The 22,335-nt window shown below is 41.9% G+C and overlaps 1 protein-coding gene across 1 annotated transcript in view; it reads left to right on the top strand.

Annotated features, from left to right (window-relative positions):
- The window catches only part of LOC149288423 (ras GTPase-activating protein nGAP), a 115,827-nt gene that overhangs the window by 80,234 nt on the left and 13,258 nt on the right, over nt 1-22,335 (top strand). The window contains exons 4-13 of the mRNA XM_089491630.1: nt 3,233-3,339; nt 7,240-7,352; nt 13,327-13,480; nt 13,575-13,673; nt 14,013-14,567; nt 17,581-17,725; nt 18,132-18,276; nt 18,914-19,150; nt 19,861-20,062; nt 21,136-21,314. Of these exons, the coding sequence (XP_089347756.1) occupies nt 3,233-3,339; nt 7,240-7,352; nt 13,327-13,480; nt 13,575-13,673; nt 14,013-14,567; nt 17,581-17,725; nt 18,132-18,276; nt 18,914-19,150; nt 19,861-20,062; nt 21,136-21,314 (1,936 nt within the window). The remainder of the gene's footprint in view (nt 1-3,232; nt 3,340-7,239; nt 7,353-13,326; nt 13,481-13,574; nt 13,674-14,012; nt 14,568-17,580; nt 17,726-18,131; nt 18,277-18,913; nt 19,151-19,860; nt 20,063-21,135; nt 21,315-22,335) is intronic.

Here is a 22,335-nt window from a genome sequence, read left to right as displayed (position 1 = left end):
TCCCGACAGCCCTGATCAGCGCCGTGACAGGTCCTCGCCTCGCCGAAAGGTTTGCGTTAATCATATGTAAATGAGTTAATGGCTGTGCCTTTCCACAACATTTATTAAGAAAATGGCTCGTTCGGGAGAGTTTGCCCGTTGCCCTGGGTTTGGATCGGCATCTGTCTATTCCCATCGCCCACGGAGGAAATCTCATGTCCCGCAGGTCCCCGTGAAGCATATTATTAAGTTCACTTCTATTTCCTGTAACATTAATCAGAAATATGGGTGCAAAGCTGCTTCTTTTGCCTTTCAGTTTTGAATGTGGTAAACATATTAACGTTTCAAGGAGGAGGAATGTTAGCTTTAAATTAAAACTAGAGGGTCTGATGTTTAAATGTAACGGAAGTTTTACTTTACCAAGAGTGTGGTAGAGGCTAATACAGTGAAGGAATCGAAACACACATGGGATAGGCATAAAGTTATCCTGAATCGAGGACACGATCAAGGACTGATTAAGGTCTGAGTCTTTGCATCAGGAAAAAAACGGACTGACTAGATGGGCCAAATGTGTCATATCTGATTACCAGACCCCCTCTTTAGGCGGATGCATATAAAGTAACCTTCTCTGTGTTGGACAATTCACTGGTTCTCAGGAGACTAAAGGTGGTCAATTTATTAACCCATTATGCAGGATATGCATGCCCACTATAGCTTGCATATACATGCTGCTACTTGTCTTTTAACCCTTTCATTGCTCGCCCATGTATTAACCACTTATCTGCATGTGTTAATGTTGGCTGCATCCCTATCTAACACATCCTGCTGTTATTGTGTCACCGATCAGACGAGAAAGGCTGCTGTCCCGATGAGCGGCTCAGGGTCATAGTCTTCAGCGTTCCTTTCATATCTGCGGAATGCTCTGGCGATGCCCGCTCCCAGCCGCATGCTGACTCATGTAGCCGGAGCCTTCTGTTTGGCATGCTGTAAAATTCCCCGGCCACTGATCCGGCAACTGCGGCGGCCAAGTGAGCGCGCTGTCTTTTTAAACCATGAATTTGATTTTGATTATTTTATTTTTTTTGCTTTAATGTATTTGTGCTTTTTTGTTGTGCAAAAGGAAGAAAGCCCAGGTCCGTATTTAGCGGCTGCAGTTCAGCCTTTGGACTGAGTGCCGACCTGGCCCGAGATGAAATGGAAACCAGCAAGCAGCGGGGAGGTGGATGGGGGAAGCTGCATTAATGTTTCAGCAGGTGATAATGCCAAAGGAGAGTGCGGCATGTAAAGGGTTTAGACGGGCAAGCCAACTATAGGGGAAGCTCAATTCTAAGGATGGCTGCTTCGTAACTCAATCTACAGCTTATCTGCCCCCCATACAAAGCAATACCTTCAAATCTCTGAATTCTAGGGTCTTGCATTATCCCAGGTCCTTTACTGCGAGAGCTGTTTTGGAGTAAAATATCGAAGCATACAGGACGCTGTATTTTATCTATTTACCATATGATCATTCCTATAATTTTAAGTTGCCAGACCACATCATCTTCTTTGTAGTGAAGCCGAACTGTTCTTTTTATTCAACTGTTTAGATTGAATTCTGCGGTTAATGCTTGCAGTCTTGGGGAAAAATGCTTGCCTGTCTTGCTGTTCTTCTGTGATCTTCGGTGATAGGTGGGATGCCGGGTACGGACTGATAACGGCTAATCTTTCTATGGTGCTCTGGCAGGCGGGGGATCAAATTGCACAGAGCGCTCCCCAGGATAGCATTTGCTGCATCGATCTACAGTTCCTTCTCTCACTTGTTTGGTTTGTGTGTAGTTAACTTTTCCTTATGTTATGTCTCTCCCGGCACTTTAGTCCTCATGCTTATTCATTTATCTTCTTATGTTGTCTTCTTTAGAACACAAGGGGGGGGGGGTAGCATTTTGTGTACTTTATATTTGCTACAGAAAATGCTCTTTAAACATTTTATTGTTCTTTGGAAACACATTTATATTTCTAACGAACAAACTATGGTCACCAGATGACTGCTTTGTATTTATTCCCTTTCAAAGTCTGTGAATGTGTTGATCACAGTGTAGAGAGATAATTTGCCCTTGGAGGAGAACGTTTTTTGTACTGGCACAGACTGGCAGTACTCTTCTCTAAGTGCGTATTGTTTGCCTAGATTGGGGCGCATTCATGACTTTTTCTTTAAAGAACGAGAGGGTGTTTCGGCGTCTGTAAATAGCTTGATGATAACTAATGAGGATGTGCGGTGGAGGCGATTGATTGAATAGCTGCAGTCTTATGTGTGTCTTCTTGCTCTCTGCACACTGGCACAGGGAGGGGGAGCGGAAGGATCGGATCCAGCTTTCTCTGATTTGGAAGTAGCACGGATCCCTTGGGCCAAAAGGCCAGGATCGTTCGCTCTAGCTGCGTCGGTTTTGTGAGAGCGCTGGACTATGCCATGCTGCCATTACTTTGTGTGCTCTCCAGTGACGATCGAGAACTCCGTAGGATGTGACTCCGGCTCCTTTTGCTTAATTATTGGTTGAAGCTTCGAAGTTAGTTCTCCCTGCCTTTCGTTTGGAGATGGGCAGCACGTGTGATAAAGGTGAGGATAGCTTTGCCATGTGTGGGTTGGGGTGTGTAGAATGTGTGTGTCTAATTCTCACCCCTTAGCTAGCCGCTGTGACTTTTGTGACATCTATTTAATGAGCCTAATCTATTTTAACATATGAGAACTGTTAACATGCTTTTTTTTTCTGATGTAGCGTAAAATCTTCATCTGTGAACTACTTTTATTTATTTAAATGGCATGGTATCATTTGAATATAGTGTTACTGTATAAGTTCCTATTGATTTTTCTTTTCATCACTGTCACATTGTGGGGCTTCATGATATATATACTCACCCGAGGCTGTCTTTACCCTTCCGTGCACTTTCACCCTCTTATAGAGGTGAGTTGTCAAATCTGACTCCAAACAGGTTTGATCATCCGTAACATGCCTGAGAAGCACAGACTTTCAGAATGTCTCCAGTCTGGAAATCACCTGCTAAACTTGCTCTTCTGTAAAATCACCTGCTAAAAAAAAAACACATGTTCAGAATTTGTTTCCTTTTCTCTGCTCTTTTTTCGGTCTCTGATGGCCAGAGATGTTCTGTTCACAAAGAGCCACTTGTAGGGTTTCCAAAGCTCTTCTGATTGTTGTTTTAGAGTATTCATTATATTGACCATTTCCTGATGTTCTGCGTCTTTCTTTTCTTCCCACAGAGGTGCCAGCTGAGAGATCACCTCGGAGGAGGAGTATCTCTGGAACCAGCACATCTGATAAGACCAACTCCATGGATCCTGCGAACACCTCTCCCTTTAAAGTCTCAGTAAGTTCCGCCTTTGATACTTTTTGCTAAATCTCGTAGCAGGGGTGGTTCTGACTTGTGATCTGAACTCAGATAAGACACGTTGCAATGGAGTGCTTATTTTTTACAATCTGAGATTTGAGTCAACCAGAGCAAAGCAGTCGAAAAGTGAAGAAAACATCTGGTTACTGATGAGGTTTCAGGATATCCAAAAAAAGTTTTCTCCAGAACAGTTTAAACTAGTGAGAAATTAAAGGTTATGTCATTTTTTTCACCGGCTGCATCGGATGGAATGTATGGTCAACTGCAACAGGCATCGCCCCCCTTCCCAAAACCGCACAAAAGGTTTGATACGGGAGTGAAATGTCAGTCTTGTAGCTCTTAGTTTCTATCTGGTGGAGAATCAGGACAGCATTATAAAGGAACACTCGGCTATTGATAGCGGTAACACAGGGGACGCTAGGACCTGCTTTTGTCTAGCAGAGGATGTAATTGGATGTGAGGGAATGCCGTCTGGCTTCTTTGGCGGTGTTAAATGTAACAAAAGCCAACATAGTCAGCAAAAGTGAAGGTCAGGAGAAACCTGCTGAGATCTCCCAACTGCATGTTCTCTTGCCCACTCCACAGGCATAAGGCAACGCGCCCCTACCAAAAGCTTGCCCTGTGGTGGCATGGTTGGTAAAGGTCACTTTGTAGCGTGTATTTACTCTCCTACATCAGCCTGTGAACATGAAAACCTTTTCATAGTATCTTCTACCTGACCTGGCCCACCTCATCAGTGATATAAATTACTTTCAAACCACATTGTGCCGTGGATTCTTCACTCATTTATATCTTCTACTGAGCCCTGTGACTTAGACCCTGCGGTTTATCTGCCCAACTCATAAGTTTTACTGTTAAATGGAGTTAAGGGGATTGCATGTGTATAAAAGATCGGTGGAACCCATACTGGTCCCTCTCATGTACAGTAAGCTATAAAGTAATGACCCTGGCACGATTTTACAAAATACCTCTGGTACATTTCTGTTTAATCTTCAGGATATCAATGTTGTGACCTGTAACAAGTAATGCTTGCAGCATTGCTGTTCTGATACAACAGGAGGCGTTGCCATGCGGGTCTGATTAGGCCCTGCTTGGGGAGAACCACCATTAGCATACGTTAAATTTACCAGTTTAATTGCTTCCTGGGGACCCTGCGGGCCGTTTGAATGACATGTTATTGCAGTGAAATGAACGTTACCTGGGTTTTGCCATGTTGTGATGCCAGAGGAACCAATCGTAGAGACAAGTGATGTGTGAAGGGTGGCAGGTGGCATGGAATGATTTCACTACAAGAATCGCCTTCCTTTTTCAGATAGACTTAAAATACCTAAATATGAAGCCCTGTTATGTTTGTATAAGGCCCTGGCTCGGTAGTTTAAAAGAAAGTATTATCTAAAATAGGTTTTCCTCTTTTTGTTTAAACATTCATTTTTAAACTGAAGATCTTGAAAAACAATCACTATATAATCCATATTTTTTTGTATTGTGTTGGAAGTTCTTTTGAAGGCTGAAATTTAGCAACTTGTCTATTCACCATTTCAAACTGCTGAGTCTTTCAATAGTGTTACACAGCTGAAAAAGGTCTCCAGGTTCATCGATTCCTCCTGAGGAGCTCAGTCGACCTAGAACTCCATTAAGCTCAATAGAACTTCCGTATTTGACAACCATCCCTCTTCATCTAGCTGCCTGAAAGACCTCAGTGACACCCGTCCACTCACTTGCGTGACCGAGTTATACTCTAAGCTCAAGTCAACTTCACAGTAACTCGTCAGTTTAACTGTAGACCTGCAGTCCCCAACTCCACAGAACTCAACCCGATAGGAACCTGGCTTCCTGCACCCCTTAACTTTGTTAGCGTTGGATATAAAACTATAGGGTCATGTAAAAAGCTGCAAATGTTACACTTTTCATCCCAAAGAAAAGGAATACCTGTAAATGTATGCCTATGTTTCCCGGTTGACATCTTATAAAGCACTTGATCTGGCTGGAGTGGCTTGTTCTCACCTAATTTCATATTGCTTCTATTACGTTACAATCTATCATTTCCACCACATTAATGTGATGCAATTATCTTGCACCAAATGTCCTAGTCCTTCTGTGTGCATTAAGACGATCCAACTGTCTTCCCACAATTCTGAATCAATATCCCTTTAATAGCATTAGCTGTAGTTTTGAATTTCCTCTGTCGGAATATCCCTTTTTCTGCCATCACCGCAATAAAATGTTCATATGATCCTGTTTAGTATACAGCTTCCTATTAAGTATTTATTTACTTTTTATTATGCAGAGTCCTCTTGTATCATGATCCGATTCCTAAGTTATCTCCAAAGTGAATTCCACGCTGCAAGTAAAACAAAAGATAATTTACTACCAGAAAAAAAAAAATATATATATTTTTAGTGTTAGTGTGGGGAACGTCATGTCTTCTAGATTGTAAGGGCCCTTCTCACCTTTTGTGATATAGAAACTGTTGTGTGATGGCCATTGTACAATGAGATGGAATATTTTAGTTCTACAAATATCAATAATAATAATGTAATCATGAATTATGCAGGGCCAGCTCATCCCTTCTTACCGATGGAGCTCTTTGGGGTTTGCCCTTCATAATGAATTCTGATGTTATTGAGTTAAAACATTCTACTTCAAACTCCTTAAATAACCTGGCAGAGGAAGGTGATTTAAAGGTCCCCTTTGCCCTATGCGCTCCCCGAGTTGCATATAAACCGGCTATGCACCTGATGTAATTTTGCAGTAGTAGTTGGACAGTTGCACCTAGAAAATAATTTATTGGCAGTTAATGTGTTAACTGGAACCAGGAGCTCCATAGACTGGATTTTCTATATATCCGTTTTAATCTGTTATGATTAACGCGCACAGACACATTGTGCACGGAATTGCGTATGAGAGTTTAATGGAGCATTGTGTCGCTGAATGCCTAGCGCATACATTTGAGGTATGTCTGTAGATTGTTGACGGTGATTTTCTCATTACAGCTCCCATTAGTAGAGAGTTGACGGTTTTTCTATTCACAGAAACCTGGATCATTTATGCCTAGAACCGCATTAAACCCCACGTGGAGATAATTCGTAACAACTAAGCGATCTTTACATGTACATCGGTGGCCAAGAACTCTCCATCTTTGTTGCTCCAGCATGGGACGCTCATCTTTTAAACTGATTCAGTAGATCTTGATCTTCTGGGTCTTAAGCTAGAATTCTTTACCCCAATTTAACTGAGGAGAGCTCTTGTTTTGTGTCTCGCCTTTTCATTGGCATCACAACCTGCTGGATGTTACACTTTTGGGCTTGTTTCCGGCCCTAACACATACACCTGGCTTACCCGCAGCATTCATTGGCCCCATGAAGTCAGTAATGGGCCGAGCATTTCGTGGAAGCAATTTATGAAGCCTCAAAAATGTTGGCTGGTAAAACAGGAATCTGTTTAGTTTCCATGACAAAAACTAATTTTATTAGACTCTTAAAACATTTTTGACTTTGCTTGGGACGGGCTTAATGTCGGTGACTCCTTGTTCTCAGTAAGGAGTTTGAGAAAGCGAAGTTGTATTTTTCATTTAATCGTGAATTAGGCTGTAAAAAGCCTGTATTTGGCATTTATTTCTTTTAGCCTGGTACATTTTGCCAAATGCCGGGATTTTTCAGTAATTTGAGTACCCCTCTTCGCTTAATGACAGTTCTCTCATTATCAAGAATAACTTTTATTACTCTGCATCCGGAGTAAGTAGTTTCTGATGATGTCTGCAGGAAGCTCAAAATCCTTGAAAGGGATAATTGTGAAGTCATTTTGGATCTTTTGGTTCTATGAGTAGAAATAACATGCCATTCAGTGCTCACAGGTTCTCTTTATTTTCTTCTTTTCAAGGGCTTCTTTAGTAAACGGTTAAAAGGCTCAATTAAGAGGACGAAAAGCCAATCTAAGCTGGACCGGAACACAAGCTTTCGTCTCCCATCCCTGCGACCCACAGAGAGTGACAGGTAAGTCCCATGTCTTCCAGCGTTGAAGGTCTGAGCCGTTTATTTATTCATGTTTTGTATTCTTCCGCTGTCTTTTGTTACGCTCTTTGGCTGTAGCCCATTTCATTCTCGTTGCAATGTGAAATACGGCCCCATAAATCTGGGAGAGCGGAATGACCAGAGCCTTGTTAATTCGCAGAGTTATGGGTAGGATATAAAAATAGTTGTGATGAGTAACCCTCGGGGACATTGTCTAAGTAGCATAGCAGTTGAGATTTATAACCTTTTGGCAGGATGAGGATTGCTTTATTGGAATAATTAGTCAACTAATTGGGCTAAATATGACACAGAGGGATCCCAGTGTCTGGAAGAGGAAAGAAGAATTGTCTTCCCCTATATAATTCACTTCGTATGTCCTCGTCCGGCACCAAGAATAGCAGCATATTGAATTTCTTGTTTTATAGAATCTTAAATTATTGATGGCTTTATTTAGCGCCCAACGCATTAGAATAGGATCTCTGTCTTAGTAAGTGTAAGCTCTATTGTATTGTAAGTGAAAGTGGTCTGCCTTCCTATTGTACAGCGCTATGGTGCTATATAAAACAATATTATAAAAACATGCATACACTCATTTATCCATCTTTGGGGCCCAAACCCATGTGTCCCTCTTTTCTCCCCTGACGCCCTATTTCTGTAGGAGATCAGAACGTTTGCTTGGTCACAATAATGTGTTTACAAAAATTTTTACAAATGTACTCTTCAAAGTGCTGTCTGAATGACCTAAATAGTCAGGGCCGGCTGCGTACCTGGAAACTCTCCAGTTTCTGTCCGGAGACTCCAGGACACCGCAGACAATCTGTGGGTCGCGGGAGCCACATGCCACTCCCCGCCCACTTCCCCTCCCACCCACTGACATCACAGGGACCGCCCACCTTCTACCCAAAGAGGGAGGGCTCCGGGTAGCCAGGGACTGGAGGTTCCCAGGTATATTATATACCTATACGTTCAAACTTTGCACATCTTGCTGTAGATTTTATTCTTATATGTATATTATATATGACTAGCTTGGCCAAGAATGCACAACTTTGTTGAGTCTCCTACTCGGGACAGTCTTAGATTTTAACTCACAAGTGCCTTTAGAGACTAAAGCAGTGCATCGCTGTATCAGACTAATCCTGAACTAACACATTCCTCTGTGCAAGACAACCAACAACACCGTATGAACACTTTGGCTTCTCCTGGGCTTCATCAGTGAAGAACTGCATATCTTGGGTATTCTTCATGATTTTCCTCCTTTGGTGTGTTCTTCATGATTGTCCTTTGGTTTATTCTGTGATGTGACGGGAGTCGGTTAATATCTGCACCATCCTGTTACTTAAAAAATTGATGTTTTTTAAGACATTACATTTTAGTTCCATGTGTAACAAGTAGGGAGGGGAGGAATTGCCCGTACACATTAGTCTAAAGTGCCGTCCCTCCTGACAGCTGGGCTGAGTTCTGTTGTCATCTGGATGGCTAAACACGCTGGATTCCTGCAGATTAAGTGAATTTGAGTCATTTTCTGGTATTACTGCATGTGCAGGCTGTTCAGTGCATGGGGTGTTAGGACAATGAGCTGTAATGGCATTTACCATCATGAGATTTCGGGGAACCCGTTCTGCCAGCTCTTTCCATAGTAGGTAGGTTCACTGAACCCCCAATACTATTTGATATTTTATTAACAAATACGTATCACCCAGAAATTTGTGTAAATGATTGTCGGTAGGAACTTTCTTCCTCTAAACTCCAGTGTTGTAGTCCTCCTCCTTTATTTAAACGGAACTCTACATCTACTACTCTAATTTTGCTTTTTTTTTTTTTATGGTGAGAGGGATTTGCTTTAACAGCCAGTGCTCTAATACCTCCTAAATAAAAAAATAAAAAAATATGGGCACTATATATTACTGCATAAGCTAAATAGTACTGTTTGTTTTTAGCCTATTTTAAATGAATTACAGTGAAGTTATTTATCATGTAGTCTTAACCGGTATACAGTGCTTCCTTTGCCAACTATGGCAGATCAGTAATCATACTATGTGCCTTATTATTGTGCACACGTTTTTTCTGCTTCCCCAAGTAAAATATATCCATCAAACCTTTTCTGTCCCAAAATCCTGTATAAAGCCTTTAACGAGATGCTGGGACTAAAAAACATCTTTCATGAATTATGTTTGCTTTATTCATCATCCTTGCCTAAAATAGCAATATGTTTGCTGCTTATACGCCTTATTAAGATGGACTCATATCCTATCGTTTTAGGTAAATGTTTTCTGATATTGATTTTGGATACTCACCGGTTTGTTTATTATTTACTTTTAATGTCCATAGAAAAGCCATCAGATTTCTCTTTAAAAATTAAGAGCTTAAGTCCTGTTTTTTGTTTTTTTAACTATATATATATATATATATATATATATATATATATATATATATATATATATATATATATATAATAATTTATCCATAACAGTGGTATACCTGGATTGTTTTGTGTTATGTATGTTCTAGAGCTTAGAGCTTTCAAATTTTTTGGTGGGGGGCACCTTCCCATTGTAGCCCGTGTAAAATTAACGTATTCTGATATAGTGAATACTATACAGATCCTAAAATAACAGTAAGGGAACATCCTGTGCATTGTGCCCTGGAGATCAACCCTTGCATTATCCTAAAGACCATCTAGAGGTGTTCTGGTGATCTTTGGTTGTCCATGGGTTCCTGCTACTACTTTTTTAGAAATGTAAAATGTAGACTGTCCCTTTAACTGTGTGGGTGCCGGAGAACTGTCTTGTTTTGCCAACCAAAAAGTTAAGCTCTAAAAAATGTGTCGGTATCTCAGGAAACTGATCTCCAGCTAAAGAAAATACCAATAATCTCCCATGCATTTATTTATCTTTATTTTATATCGGTTTAGAGCTAATTTGTTGTGCATACAGGGAGCAAGCCTTAGAAATGCATACTATTGATACGTGAAGGACAAAGCTCTTTGAACGGTTACTGAGAAAAGCTGCTTTTCCTGGAAAAATCAAATAAAAGGTTAGGGGAAAAAAGAGGGTTTAATTGCTGTTAGAACTCCAGTGTATGTAACGTGATCAGCTCAGAATCCATGCAGACCCACAGTAGGTGCACTTGAAAGCTTTTACCAAAGTGCTGGGAGATATGGTTAATAGACTACATTAAAACACTGACTGGCACCAGCAGATGGCGGGGGATGCATTTATATGGACTTCTAGCCTCGTGTCCCCACCTTTTCTAGCCCTATAAATCTTGAGCACTTAAATGTAACGTCTGAGAGCTGCCAAGTCCCTCTGGAGAGTTGGCAGAGATCCTGGGCATTTAAGTAATTAATAAATGAGAGCCGGGTCCATGGTCCAGCTGTGGGGTGCGGTAGTGTATGTGCGAATGCTGCAGTATGAAGCTGCTGCATCTCTGGGCATCTAAACCCAAGGTTGCAGCAAACCAGACGAGGTCCCGCTCACTGCTACACAAGATAAGTATTTTCAGGCACTTTTGTGGTATCTGTTCTGGATCCTCTAGATTATATTTTTCTTAAAATGGGTTCAATATGTAAACTCTTAAGGCATAGAGAGGATGTATTTGTGGTACGGATGATGCTTCATCATGATGCTGGCTGCCAATCTCCCCAATCCGTCATATCGGCTAATGCATGTAACATGAGTTTTAGCTGTGGATGGTCCGAGCGTTCCCATTAATACTGTATTATCCTTTGGGTCATAATCCCGGATTGAGATCTCAGTGCAATATGATAAAGTCCTTTTAGCATGCTGAGCAATCATAAAACACTCCTCTCCCCGAAGATTTAAATGGACTATTTAAGATGATACCTTGCCGGTCCTTTACACTCGAGGAACACATGCCTGGGGAAAGTTCAGGATGATGCTGAGGCCAGAGGAGGCAAATGCGTTGCCTCACTGTATTCCTCAAACTGCAAGTCCCATAGCCTTAAAAGTATACAGTCCCAAAGTGATCTTTAAATTGCATTTTAAACCCAGACACTCCTGTTTGTGCTTTGGGGGTTTCTGGCCGTGGTTATGTGATATACAGCATTAAATCAGATGGCTGTTATGATAGGTTTCGGTGACGAGGGCAGATGGATATTTTTGGTGAGTAGTAAAGTAGACATTGAGCTCTGAAGCTAGATATATAGGTAGATTTAAGTCTGCTTGATTTAGTGCCTGTCTCCTTCAGATGGCAAGGGAATTGCCGGTTGTACTAAAAAGCATTATATTACAGATGACTGACTGGCTACCAGAAAGAATTATATTACAGATGATTGACTGGCTAGTGAGTTATTGTGTGAGGCAATGGTGTGTGTAGAACCAAAACATAACTAATAGATACAGCTCTTCTGTTTAATAGACGGATTTGTACCCTGTAACGAAGATGTCCCCCTCATTTAATCCACCAGGGGTGTTGCCAGTGACCTGTCTGCCTTAATCCTGCTGTTTGGGATTATCTTTCCCTCCAGCCAAATGCTGCATAATGGGAAGAGGCTTGTAATCCTGCATTATCAAATTTTACAAAGGCCAGATTGCTGTTTAACCCTTTGGGTGCTGGCAGCAACAGGCTGCTTGCCTGCTGGCATTCAAAGATTTACCGGCATGGCCTAGCACCCTGGCAGTGAATAGGTTAACCACAATTGCACCAGTGACACATTGATTTTCCAGATTCATGATGGGGGTGGTGGTGAAGGGGTAAATGATCTGTTTATTTAAGGCTCATTAAGGATCGGACTGGGAAATGCTATTGCCTGTTTTTGCCTTTACTCCCCTTCAGTCCTCTTATTCTCCCAGCGATAATCTCATGTAGTGATATTCTGTTTTGGGTTGAGAGAGAGAATGAGCAGATGCTGGTAAAGGGTGGGGGTTCCCGGCAGAGAGGCTTACGGTTGGTTTGACGCATTGGATGTCGCTGATCTGTCCCCTCTTGGGACATCACTTGCAGGTCTCTGCGTCCCCCTTCCAGCCTAGGCTTCTCCTTGCTGGGGTTGGGTTTATGGACAGGAAGCTGCTTGAAAAGGTCACCTTTGCAATGTTTACAGAGCATGCTCTTTGAGCCTCACTGTCTGCAGCTTCTCCCTGTTTGCCTGCAAGCAGTAATCTGCTTATAGGTGCATTGCCATAGCAACAGGCCCCGAGTGCAGCCGGCTGTGCTCACCGAGACCTTGTTTGTGCTACCTTAGGGGCGGGATGTGGGGAAGGAGGATCCAGGAGCTAGCGATCTGAAAAGCCAGATTGGATTTCTCTGGCTGCTGATGCTGTTCCCGTGTCCGGAATGATTGGAATTCGGCATATTCCTTGATTTACAGGTTATGAGGACATCTCTTCCTCCAGACAGTGTGTTCGGATTGAATGCCTGATATCCCTGCGGGCAGATTTTATTTCCTCGTGGCACGAGACCCATGACCCTTATGCGATGGAGTGAAGGGTGGGGGATTGTGAAATGAGGCTCAGCTATGATTTGGGGGTGCACCGCAAGGTGGCTGTATAATTGCCTCATGTAAGTTTGGTCTTTACATTTTCTTGTGAAGAAAAACAATTGCATGAAATACCTTTTTAACTTGTAACTAAGCAAACCTATTTTTAAAAGCAGGAGTTGTTAAATCAACTGTTCAGATCACTATACTGGGAGGATTTTCATTCATTCTGTTACATACATTGTTACTCTCTCTTGGCATGATCATGTTTGGTAGTTGTGATTGTCTTCTGTTCCTCACTAATAGATAAATGTTACCTTTAATATTTTTGAACCTCTTGAGATGCTGTTAGTCGAGTATTAGTATTGGTGTTAGAGGTTTATTCTTAAATCCTAGTGTTTGAATAAAACCATGTGCTGGATTTTGTTCCACCTGTGTAATTTGGAAATGATGGGATATGTGATATGGCCGAGGGATTGGTAGGTGTCTTCAAGCCTTTTAATTAGTCCTCTCTTGATGCAGGTCACGTGGGTTACCTAAACTGAAAGAATCTCGTTCCCACGAGTCCCTGCTCAGCCCAGGTAGCGCAGTGGAGGCTCTGGATTTGGGGACAGAAGAGAAGATTCTGGTTAAACCGCTTCATAGCAGCATACTGGGGCAGGACTTCTGTTTCGAGGTAAAGAGTCACAGAATGCGATGAAATACGTGTAAGAGAAGAAGCTTTTAGTCAGGCTTCGGCTCATTTATGTTCTCTCCTTTACCTCCAAAAGGTCACCTATTCTAGCGGCAGCAAATGTTTCAGCTGCACGTCTGCAGCTGAGAGGGATAAGTGGATGGAAAATCTACGCCGAACCGTTCAACCAAACAAGGTAAGAGAGAAGGAGTGCAACCACGAACCATTAGGTACTTTGTTCCTGGTGTCTTTTGAACAGATAGTTATTTCATTTAGCAAGATCACAGCGCACCCCAAAGAATATCCAGTCACTAGTCCAAAAAAAAAAACATGTCTTCAGATTCTTTGTTTCTTGTTCATTAATTCATTACATGCAGTATGACGAAGCCTTGTGTCAGATGATTTATGGTCAGATGGAAATTTGAGTCTTGCTGGCTGTGTAAGCTTATGATAAAGATTTTTACCCCAGACACAGGGTCACGAGGAATAAATTATTTACAATATTTCAGGATACTAAGTTACAGTTTTCTTTCAGGATAATTGTCGCCGGGCAGAAAATGTCCTGCGATTGTGGATCATCGAGGCCAAAGATCTCGCCCCCAAAAAGAAATATTTCTGTGAGCTTTGCCTGGACGACACGCTTTTTGCACGTACTACAAGCAAGACAAAAGCCGATAATATCTTCTGGGGAGAGCACTTTGAGTTTTATGGCTTGCCGTCTGTACACAACATCACCGTGCACATCTACAAGGATGTCGACAAAAAGAAAAAAAAGGACAAGAACAATTATGTGGGGCTAGTAAACATCCCCATGGCCAGCGTGACCGGGAGACAGTTTGTGGAAAAGTGGTACCCTGTTAGCACGCCCACGGTAAACAAAGGCAAGACCCCGGGGCCTTCTATCCGTATCAAGTCCCGATATCAGACTATAACCATTCTGCCCATGGAGCAGTACAAAGAGTTTGCAGAGTTCATTACCATTAATTACACCATGCTTTGCTCTGTGCTGGAACCGGTTATAAGCGTCCGCAACAAGGAAGAAATGGCGTGTGCACTTGTACACATTCTACAGAGCACTGGAAGAGCCAAGGTAAGGCCGTTCCCGTAATTCATTCAGTAGATTATCGGCTAGTCGGTTTTATGTAGTCTCTGCATAGTTTCCTTCTACAGTCTTTTTGTTCCTGTTTGAGGGTACTGTTCTACTATTCAGAGAACACGCCTTACACCATCAGAAGGGCCGACTGAATACTTTCACCCTAATGGGTAACATAAACCAGATGACCCACAAAATGTGCCAGGAATATACACATCTGCAACCAAATTCTGTAGCGACCTGCTTACTTCCTAGTGTGATCACAGAGGACGGATTAAGGAATGTTTTTAGCATTGTGCGTGTTTGACAATCAATGCGATGGGCCAGAAGCCGTGGTGTATTCTGGATTAGGCCAAGAGCAACAGGACTAGGGAGACTGTGGTTCCAGAGAACCTGATCTCAATGTTGGGTGATCAGACCCAACACCATTGCTCAATGGGGCAATTAAAAAAAGAGGGCGCTGATCTTCCCAACCAGCCCATAGTTCCCTTCCGTGCTGCACTACCTTTAAAACTGGAGCGCCGTTATATGACTTCATATCCTGATGCCAAGTAGAAAGGACAGCGGTGTGGAGGGGTGGCAGACAGAATTGCCTTGGGTTAGGCCTAGGGCAGAGCCGATGGTAAATACTCCAATGGGGGATGAATAGACTACCCCAGAGCCCTGGGAAAGCAGTGTTTTACCCTGAATCTCCTGGATTTGAGTGGAAAAGGCATATATACAGAGACTGTTTAGCTCCCAGCAGAAAAATGTAACACAAGTCTAAAGAGGGTGTGGCTTCAGCAGACCCCTCCCACATTTGCAAATGTACACATTCACTTCTTTTCTACTTAATTATCTCTTTAATAAACACACACACATTCCTCGCATTGTTTTGATGGCTGCTCTGCTGTTGGCAGGTTTCCCAGACTTATCTTGTAGTGAAATACAAGGATGAATGTCCATTGCCTAGTAGGAATCTGCAAGTGATGTATTACGTGACCGCACCTTGGAATCCTGCGGAGTAACACTGTTTATATAATAGTAAATCATCACATAATTACAAACTTATATGGAACTCCATCATATATGGGTGTTCAAATTGTACAGCGTTAAACAAAGAATGTCTTATACCCGTTGTACAGCACTACAGAATTTGATGGAGCTATATAAAACATAATAATGTCCCACTGAAAATCAGCGACATGCATCCGTTGGGTTTCGTCAGACCCAGTGGAACGCTTGCAGGCCTCACCACACATGTTTAGTGAGTAGATAGGTTTGGCCAAAACATCTCTTATAAGCCTGGAAGATGGGGTCAGGGATAAAGGTGCGAGGGGAAGCTCGGCTACCATATGCAATGGCGTGTTCTTTTAAATTCACAGCAAAATATAGTGATTTAATTTACGCACATTTTTTTTTGTCTATCATAAATGATTGGTATGTTTCACAGAGAGGTCGTTTTCCATTACACTGTATCATCAAAGCAGCTCTTCGGAAAGCTGGATATGATAATTGCACGGCAATGTTTCCATAGACACACAGCTATATTTGTTCCTAACACTGTCCTGTCCCTAGTGTACCCAGGACTGATAGAAAACACGCAAAGCATCATTGTTCCACATGCATTATTTAGAGGATGGTTAAAGGTGCAATATCCCTTATTCAGCAGGAACACGTTTTCAGGAGTTTTCTCTAATCTAAACACTGCAGCCAAGTAGACATGTTCACTTTTTTCACTTTTCGTTTTGTCATGGAAGGTTAGAAGTCCTCCCCTTAAACATTGATGCATATTAAAGTACTTATATGGCACTTTACTACGCACATTTTATCAATTGAATCTCTTTAAGATTAGCCTGCTTAGCTCTTTTATACGGTTCCGATTTGCAGAGCTCCACAAACCTGCCACCTCAGCCATCCAGCATTTCTGGATTTAAAAGCCTTGACCCTGCATGTTCTCCATATCCAAGCAGATACTTCCCGGGAATACTTCCAATAATTTACATTCAAACAAAATAGAGGCTTTTTTATTTACGGAGCAAAAGAGTTTAAATTGAGGCTGGTTGGGACCTTTAACATTGAAAATTGGTACTCCCGTTTTCTGGAAGACTGAGTTGAGAGGATGCGACGTGGCTCGGGGAGATTTGGTGCCGGGACATGTCGATGCCCCTCTGATAATCAGTCGTGTGTTTACCTTGATATGTTTGGAATAAACTCCTGGAGGTGCTTTTCACTCCCACAGTTGTAGATTCCACAAGGTTTTTCTTTATGGTACCCACCACTGATGGCCTTCTTCTAGTGTCCTGCATAAAGCGCTCTACAGAAATTGCAATGAAACACAATGAATGGCCTTAATTGCTTATAGAAACATAGCTTAACATTCAATTGTCCCACAGTTCCTATAATTTAAAACAATTTGTGGCAGAACGATCGCTTGTCAAGAACTGCAGTGCCAAGCAGTATTTGCACCTGTGTCAACTCATCACAGCCATTTGTTTAAAAAAAAAAAGTTTGCTACGACTTTTGGGTGCGGGATCGGCTTTAGCAGAGTTTCACAACAGCTGTTGATGCATAGAAAGTCTGGGGGGTTTTTCCAGCCACTCCATAACTATGGGTAGGTGAATTTTTTTTTCATTCTGGCCGTTGTAGTTCCTCCTTGACAGCCCTGGTGGCACCGGTACCAATAACTTTTAAACGGTACAAGATTATGTTTAAATAACATAGATTTTTAAACACACCATGAAAAGTATAATGTGGTGGAGCCTGACTTTCCTGCTACGTGTTATAAGTAAGTTTAAACTATTTTACGTTAAGGTGATTTGTTGTAACCAGAATTATTGCCCATAGTCTGATCGCTGACTCTTTAGTTTTCATCGTGGGACATTGATAGTAAAATTAGTCTGATGCTAATTTTGTATGTGAAACATGCCATTTATTGTCAAAACAGTAAAAATATGTATAGAAATTGAGAGCTTGCTGTGCTATTCTTTCTATCACCACATACTTGATCAAACCTTTTATTTTTTTTTAGGACTTCCTAACTGATTTGGTTATGTCAGAAGTGGACCGCTGCGGTGACCATGATGTCCTTATCTTCAGAGAAAACACATTGGCCACCAAGGCCATTGAGGAGTATCTGAAATTAGTTGGACAAAAGTACCTTCATGATGCGCTGGGTAAGGTCCATGCTCTTTATCCCTGTGTTAGACAGCAGAAAGCTTTCCAGCCGTTTATGATTTTAATAAACCTGAACTACTGCATTGGAGAATGGCGGGCTTTAATGCAGTCCCCCTCTTCCCATCCATTATATCCTCTTCTCGTGTGGCCTGTAGAAGGTGATGGCATGTCTACAGGTTCCACCCTTTTGCTTTATCGTCACATCAGAAGAGAGTTACGGACAGTGGTTTGTTCTGCAGCTAATAGCTAAATATAGGGTTTTTTTGTTGAATAGATCAGCCTGGTAACTTGTTTGTATAACTTTGGTTTCCTTGTGTTTATTAAATTACACAATGTGTTGTTTCTCTAACCTGTTCGTCATTATGGCTTCTCATTGACTTTACCAACTTTTGGCTTCGGTTACAGGGGAGTTTATCAAAGCATTGTATGAGTCGGATGAAAACTGCGAGGTGGATCCCAGTAAATGTTCCTCCAGTGAACTAGCTGAGCACCAGAGCAATCTGAAGATGTGCTGCGAACTGGCCTTCTGTAAGATCATCAACTCTTATTGGTAAGTAAGCCAGTGGCACCATGCGTGGGCTGACAAATCGTAGACGTTGTAAATAAGGCCTTGGACTACTGTGTCCCCATTATCAAGGAGTTCTGCCAAATGAGGAGACCAACACTTACTCCTCTAAGAGAAACCTATGTGTGGTTTTAACTGTTACAGAATCAGAGGTATACTTTGATTACATTTTGTCAGCCACAAATCTTTTAATTGCTGTGGTTTATTATGTTTTGTTCACTGCAGTACAACAGATTCATGAAGAGTCCTGGCAGAACAAATTATGTGCTAGATATATGATAGATTCTTAGTGAGTTTGTGTAAGGTCCATTGGTTCTGTTGGCTACTTCTGTGTCACACATGCCCAAGCCAGGCATTTAGTTATGTGGACCAGTAAAAATCATGTTTGTGGCATTTTTGTGTTTCTTTTGAACCTTGAGAGCCATTGCCCAATGAACTGTTCACCCGCCTGCCAAAAAAAAATGTACACTTTTTAGACAGATATAGTTAAGTTTTAAAATTCAGTACACCAAAATGTTATCTCCAGGCTAAGGTTTAAAGACCAAGTCATAGCTGTACAGGAGTTTTCTGTTTGCTTTGATGCTGTCTTGATGTCACGTTGATGTAATTGTTCTTTTTGCAGTGTGTTTCCCAGGGAGCTGAAAGAGGTGTTTGCATCCTGGAAGCAGCAGTGTATTAACCGGGGGAAGCATGATATCAGCGAACGGCTGATCAGTGCCTCTCTTTTCCTTCGCTTTCTGTGTCCATCCATAATGTCTCCCAGCCTATTTGGCCTGATGCAGGAGTATCCTGATGACCGCACCTCTCGAACACTGACGCTCATTGCCAAGGTCATCCAAAATCTTGCCAACTTTGCCAAGTAAGTGTTCCCCGGCCCTAGTAAGTGTCCTGCGCTCAGACAGACTTTGGACAATAGGTCATCAGCAGCTTAAAACCTATGAAATAAGCAACTAATATATTTCCCTAAGTCAGTAAATAATTCCATAATAATTCCTAAGGCTTGAGAAAGACCTGTGCGTCGAAACGTTGCCTGCGTGAAATAAACTCACCTTATCATTTGAGTGCTGAGCCTTTTGCTTCTTTATTTTGGATTTATTGAGGGACTTGGTGGTACCCGGGCTCGTGCACCATTTTACTGCTTAGTGCTGCATTCCAACCTTTCTTTTTGAGTAAATAATTCCAGTGATGTGTGACACAATGCAAATAGAGGATGTTTTTAACATTAAAATGAATAGGTTACTTCATACCCCTGACAGCCTTTCAAACATAACAATGTGGTGTGTTCTGAGGGGAAATATTTGAAGAAAATATAAGTTGTGAAGCCAGAACCCATATGACCGCTGTATACCCCGTGACAAGTTTTGCAATTATGTTACAGCTAGAAATGTCCTTATTTTCCATGAACGCATCTAAATGACCCCCAAACCTTTGAACGGTAGTGCGTGTGCGTGTGCGCACATGCTGCAGTATAATGTAGGCACACATCAGGCCTATTAAAGACACAGAGCCCCAACATCAGAACATATTGCCTCTTACTAAACACCTCCTCCTCTCCAACCTTTACCACAGGTTTGGCAACAAGGAAGAGTACATGGCTTTCATGAATGACTTTCTGGAGCATGAGTGGGGAGGGATGAAGCGCTTCCTTCAGGAGATCTCCAACCCAGACACCATCTCAAACACACCAGGTTTTGAAGGTTATATAGACCTTGGTCGGGAGCTGTCTGTGCTGCACAGCCTGCTGTGGGAAGTGGTGTCACAGCTGGATAAGGTAACATTCGAGAGAATCGTACATTTGAGCGTTTGGTTGAAATGTATTGTGATTAGTTGTAGCGTGTTATTTAATACTTTTTAAAACAAGGGTGTCACAACACATCACATGAGCGGTTAGGTCTCAGGAAAAGGTATTTGAAAGTAAAGATCCTGGATCCTTCGGCCTTACCAGTCTTTGTAATACTTTATATGGGGAACTAGAAATAAGAAACATGCCTCTCTGCTCCAAACCTGTTTATATCTTTCTAACATGTTAACTTAAGCTAATATGTGACATACAGAGTAATTGTACAACTGGCCTTCTTTTTCCTAGCGGCAGCTGGTAAGTTGGTGTGAGGATTGAACATGGTTTGTCTTTTATAGCTGAAGGCCAACATATTGTCTTGTGTTCCAATTAGTGGTGCTTTTGCTACCTTTGTGGTGCTCATCCTTTCGGATACCTTCTGTTTCCATGGGTGACGTGTGCACATTTGAATCATCTTGTCACATTTACATCAATTTGTTGATGTCCTTCATTGATCATGGGCATAGGTGACTCTAATGGACCATTGATGGCTCATGGCTGAATCCTTGAACACTTCTCCACCCAGTAACTCCACCTCTCCACCCAGTAACACTGATCCTCATCCTCCCCTCCTTCTTTCCTTAGAATGTAAGCATGTTCCTCTAACTTAGAGATCCTCATCCTTGAAATGCAAACAAAGCACATTCCTTCCTCCTCTGCATCTCCCTGTAGTTGGTTAGCTTTGCATGATTGTTTTGAGTTGGAATGGCAGTAGTGTTAGTTACATTAAGCATGTTGTAAATATTTTCTTTTTCTGGATTTGTACCGATCCTAATTTCTTCTCTTTCCTTTTCTCCCTCCCCCTTTCCTACCCTGATGCCTGGCTGCACCCCGTCTTCCTCCATCCGTCACATCGTGGTCGATAATATGGTTCTGCGCTCATGCCATGCGCTCACACACTCATGCAAAAAACACCTGCCCTCCGAAACCCCTCCTGGCCTTCCCCATCACAATGGCGGATGTTGCCACACATGTTGTCCAATCAGGGTGAAAATTCCTTCCTACAGGCGACCGTGGAAAAACTGGGGCCACTGCCACGCATCCTAGCAGACATCACCAAGTCACTGACGAATCCTACTCCAATCCAGCAACAGCTCAGAAGATTTAGTGAGCACAGCTCTTCCCCCAATGTAAGTGGCAGCCTTTCATCTGGACTTCAGAAGATATTTGAGGATCCTGCTGATGGGTAAGAACAAGAGCTACGAACTCTCCTTTTGCATTGCTAAGTTTATTTGTGTAGGTTCAAATGCTCTCCATTTACATACAGCACTTATTGAAGCAAGACAATGGTTACAGGCTCTGTATTCTTCGAGGAGAAAGAGATCTAGTCCTTTTTCATACCCCTTTACGTTAACAGTTAGGGTATAAGTTCTTTATATATATATATATATATATTATACACACATATTGGGCCATTAAAATGATACACTGGTATTCCAAAGAAGACCTTCTAACAGTTATATCACATGATTAAAAACACATGTTCCTAGCACTCAGGTGGCATTCAGGCCTAAAGTGTGCATATATATGTGTAGGAAAGAATGAAAGCATGAAAATTATTTCTTAACGTGATGTGTGTCCAAAGTGCATTACCGCTGTTGGGTTCTGGTCTCCTTTCCTTTGTGTTCTTCACAACTCTCTTCTCACTTATTTATTACTTTTAATATCGGATACTGTGCTTCATGTGGGTAGAATCGCAATTCTTTGCTTTGTCGGGCAAATGGTGTGTATGATGGAATTATGTAGTTTTGTTTAGTTCTCTATAAATTATGTACAGGACTGCATCCCGATTATGAAAGACGTCCATAGCACACCAGGCTTACTGGTTCTACTATAACAGCCAAATAAAGAACTTAAACCAATGGCATGTCTCTACTTGTACACCTATTCCGTGTAGATCTAGTTCACCTTTGTTGCAAACAGACAGCAGATGTGATATATGGCACGCTTAGTCTGTTCCACCTTTGGGCTTAGCGCATGTCTTGGCCCTATGCTTATCTCATCCGTTTTTACATACTTTCACTGTGTTAACCTGAATTGCTTCTACTGTTAGATTACATCTTTGGCGATGGAGTAGCCTTTCACGTTACCGAGTGGTGGAGTAGCCTAACAGCAACACATCTAGGCTATGGTTCCTTGTCCATCATTTTTTTTCTAGAAAGCGTACCTGTCTTTCCTGTCTTGTCCATTTTCCCTCTCTCTTTTTT

The sequence above is a fragment of the Sceloporus occidentalis genome, unplaced genomic scaffold (genome assembly GCF_023333645.1).
Source record: "Sceloporus occidentalis isolate IW3139 unplaced genomic scaffold, rSceOcc1.0.p SCAF_51, whole genome shotgun sequence".
Taxonomy (NCBI): Eukaryota; Metazoa; Chordata; class Lepidosauria; order Squamata; family Phrynosomatidae; genus Sceloporus; species Sceloporus occidentalis.
Note: the sequence above shows the minus strand (reverse complement) of the source record. Positions and strands in the feature narration are given on the sequence as shown.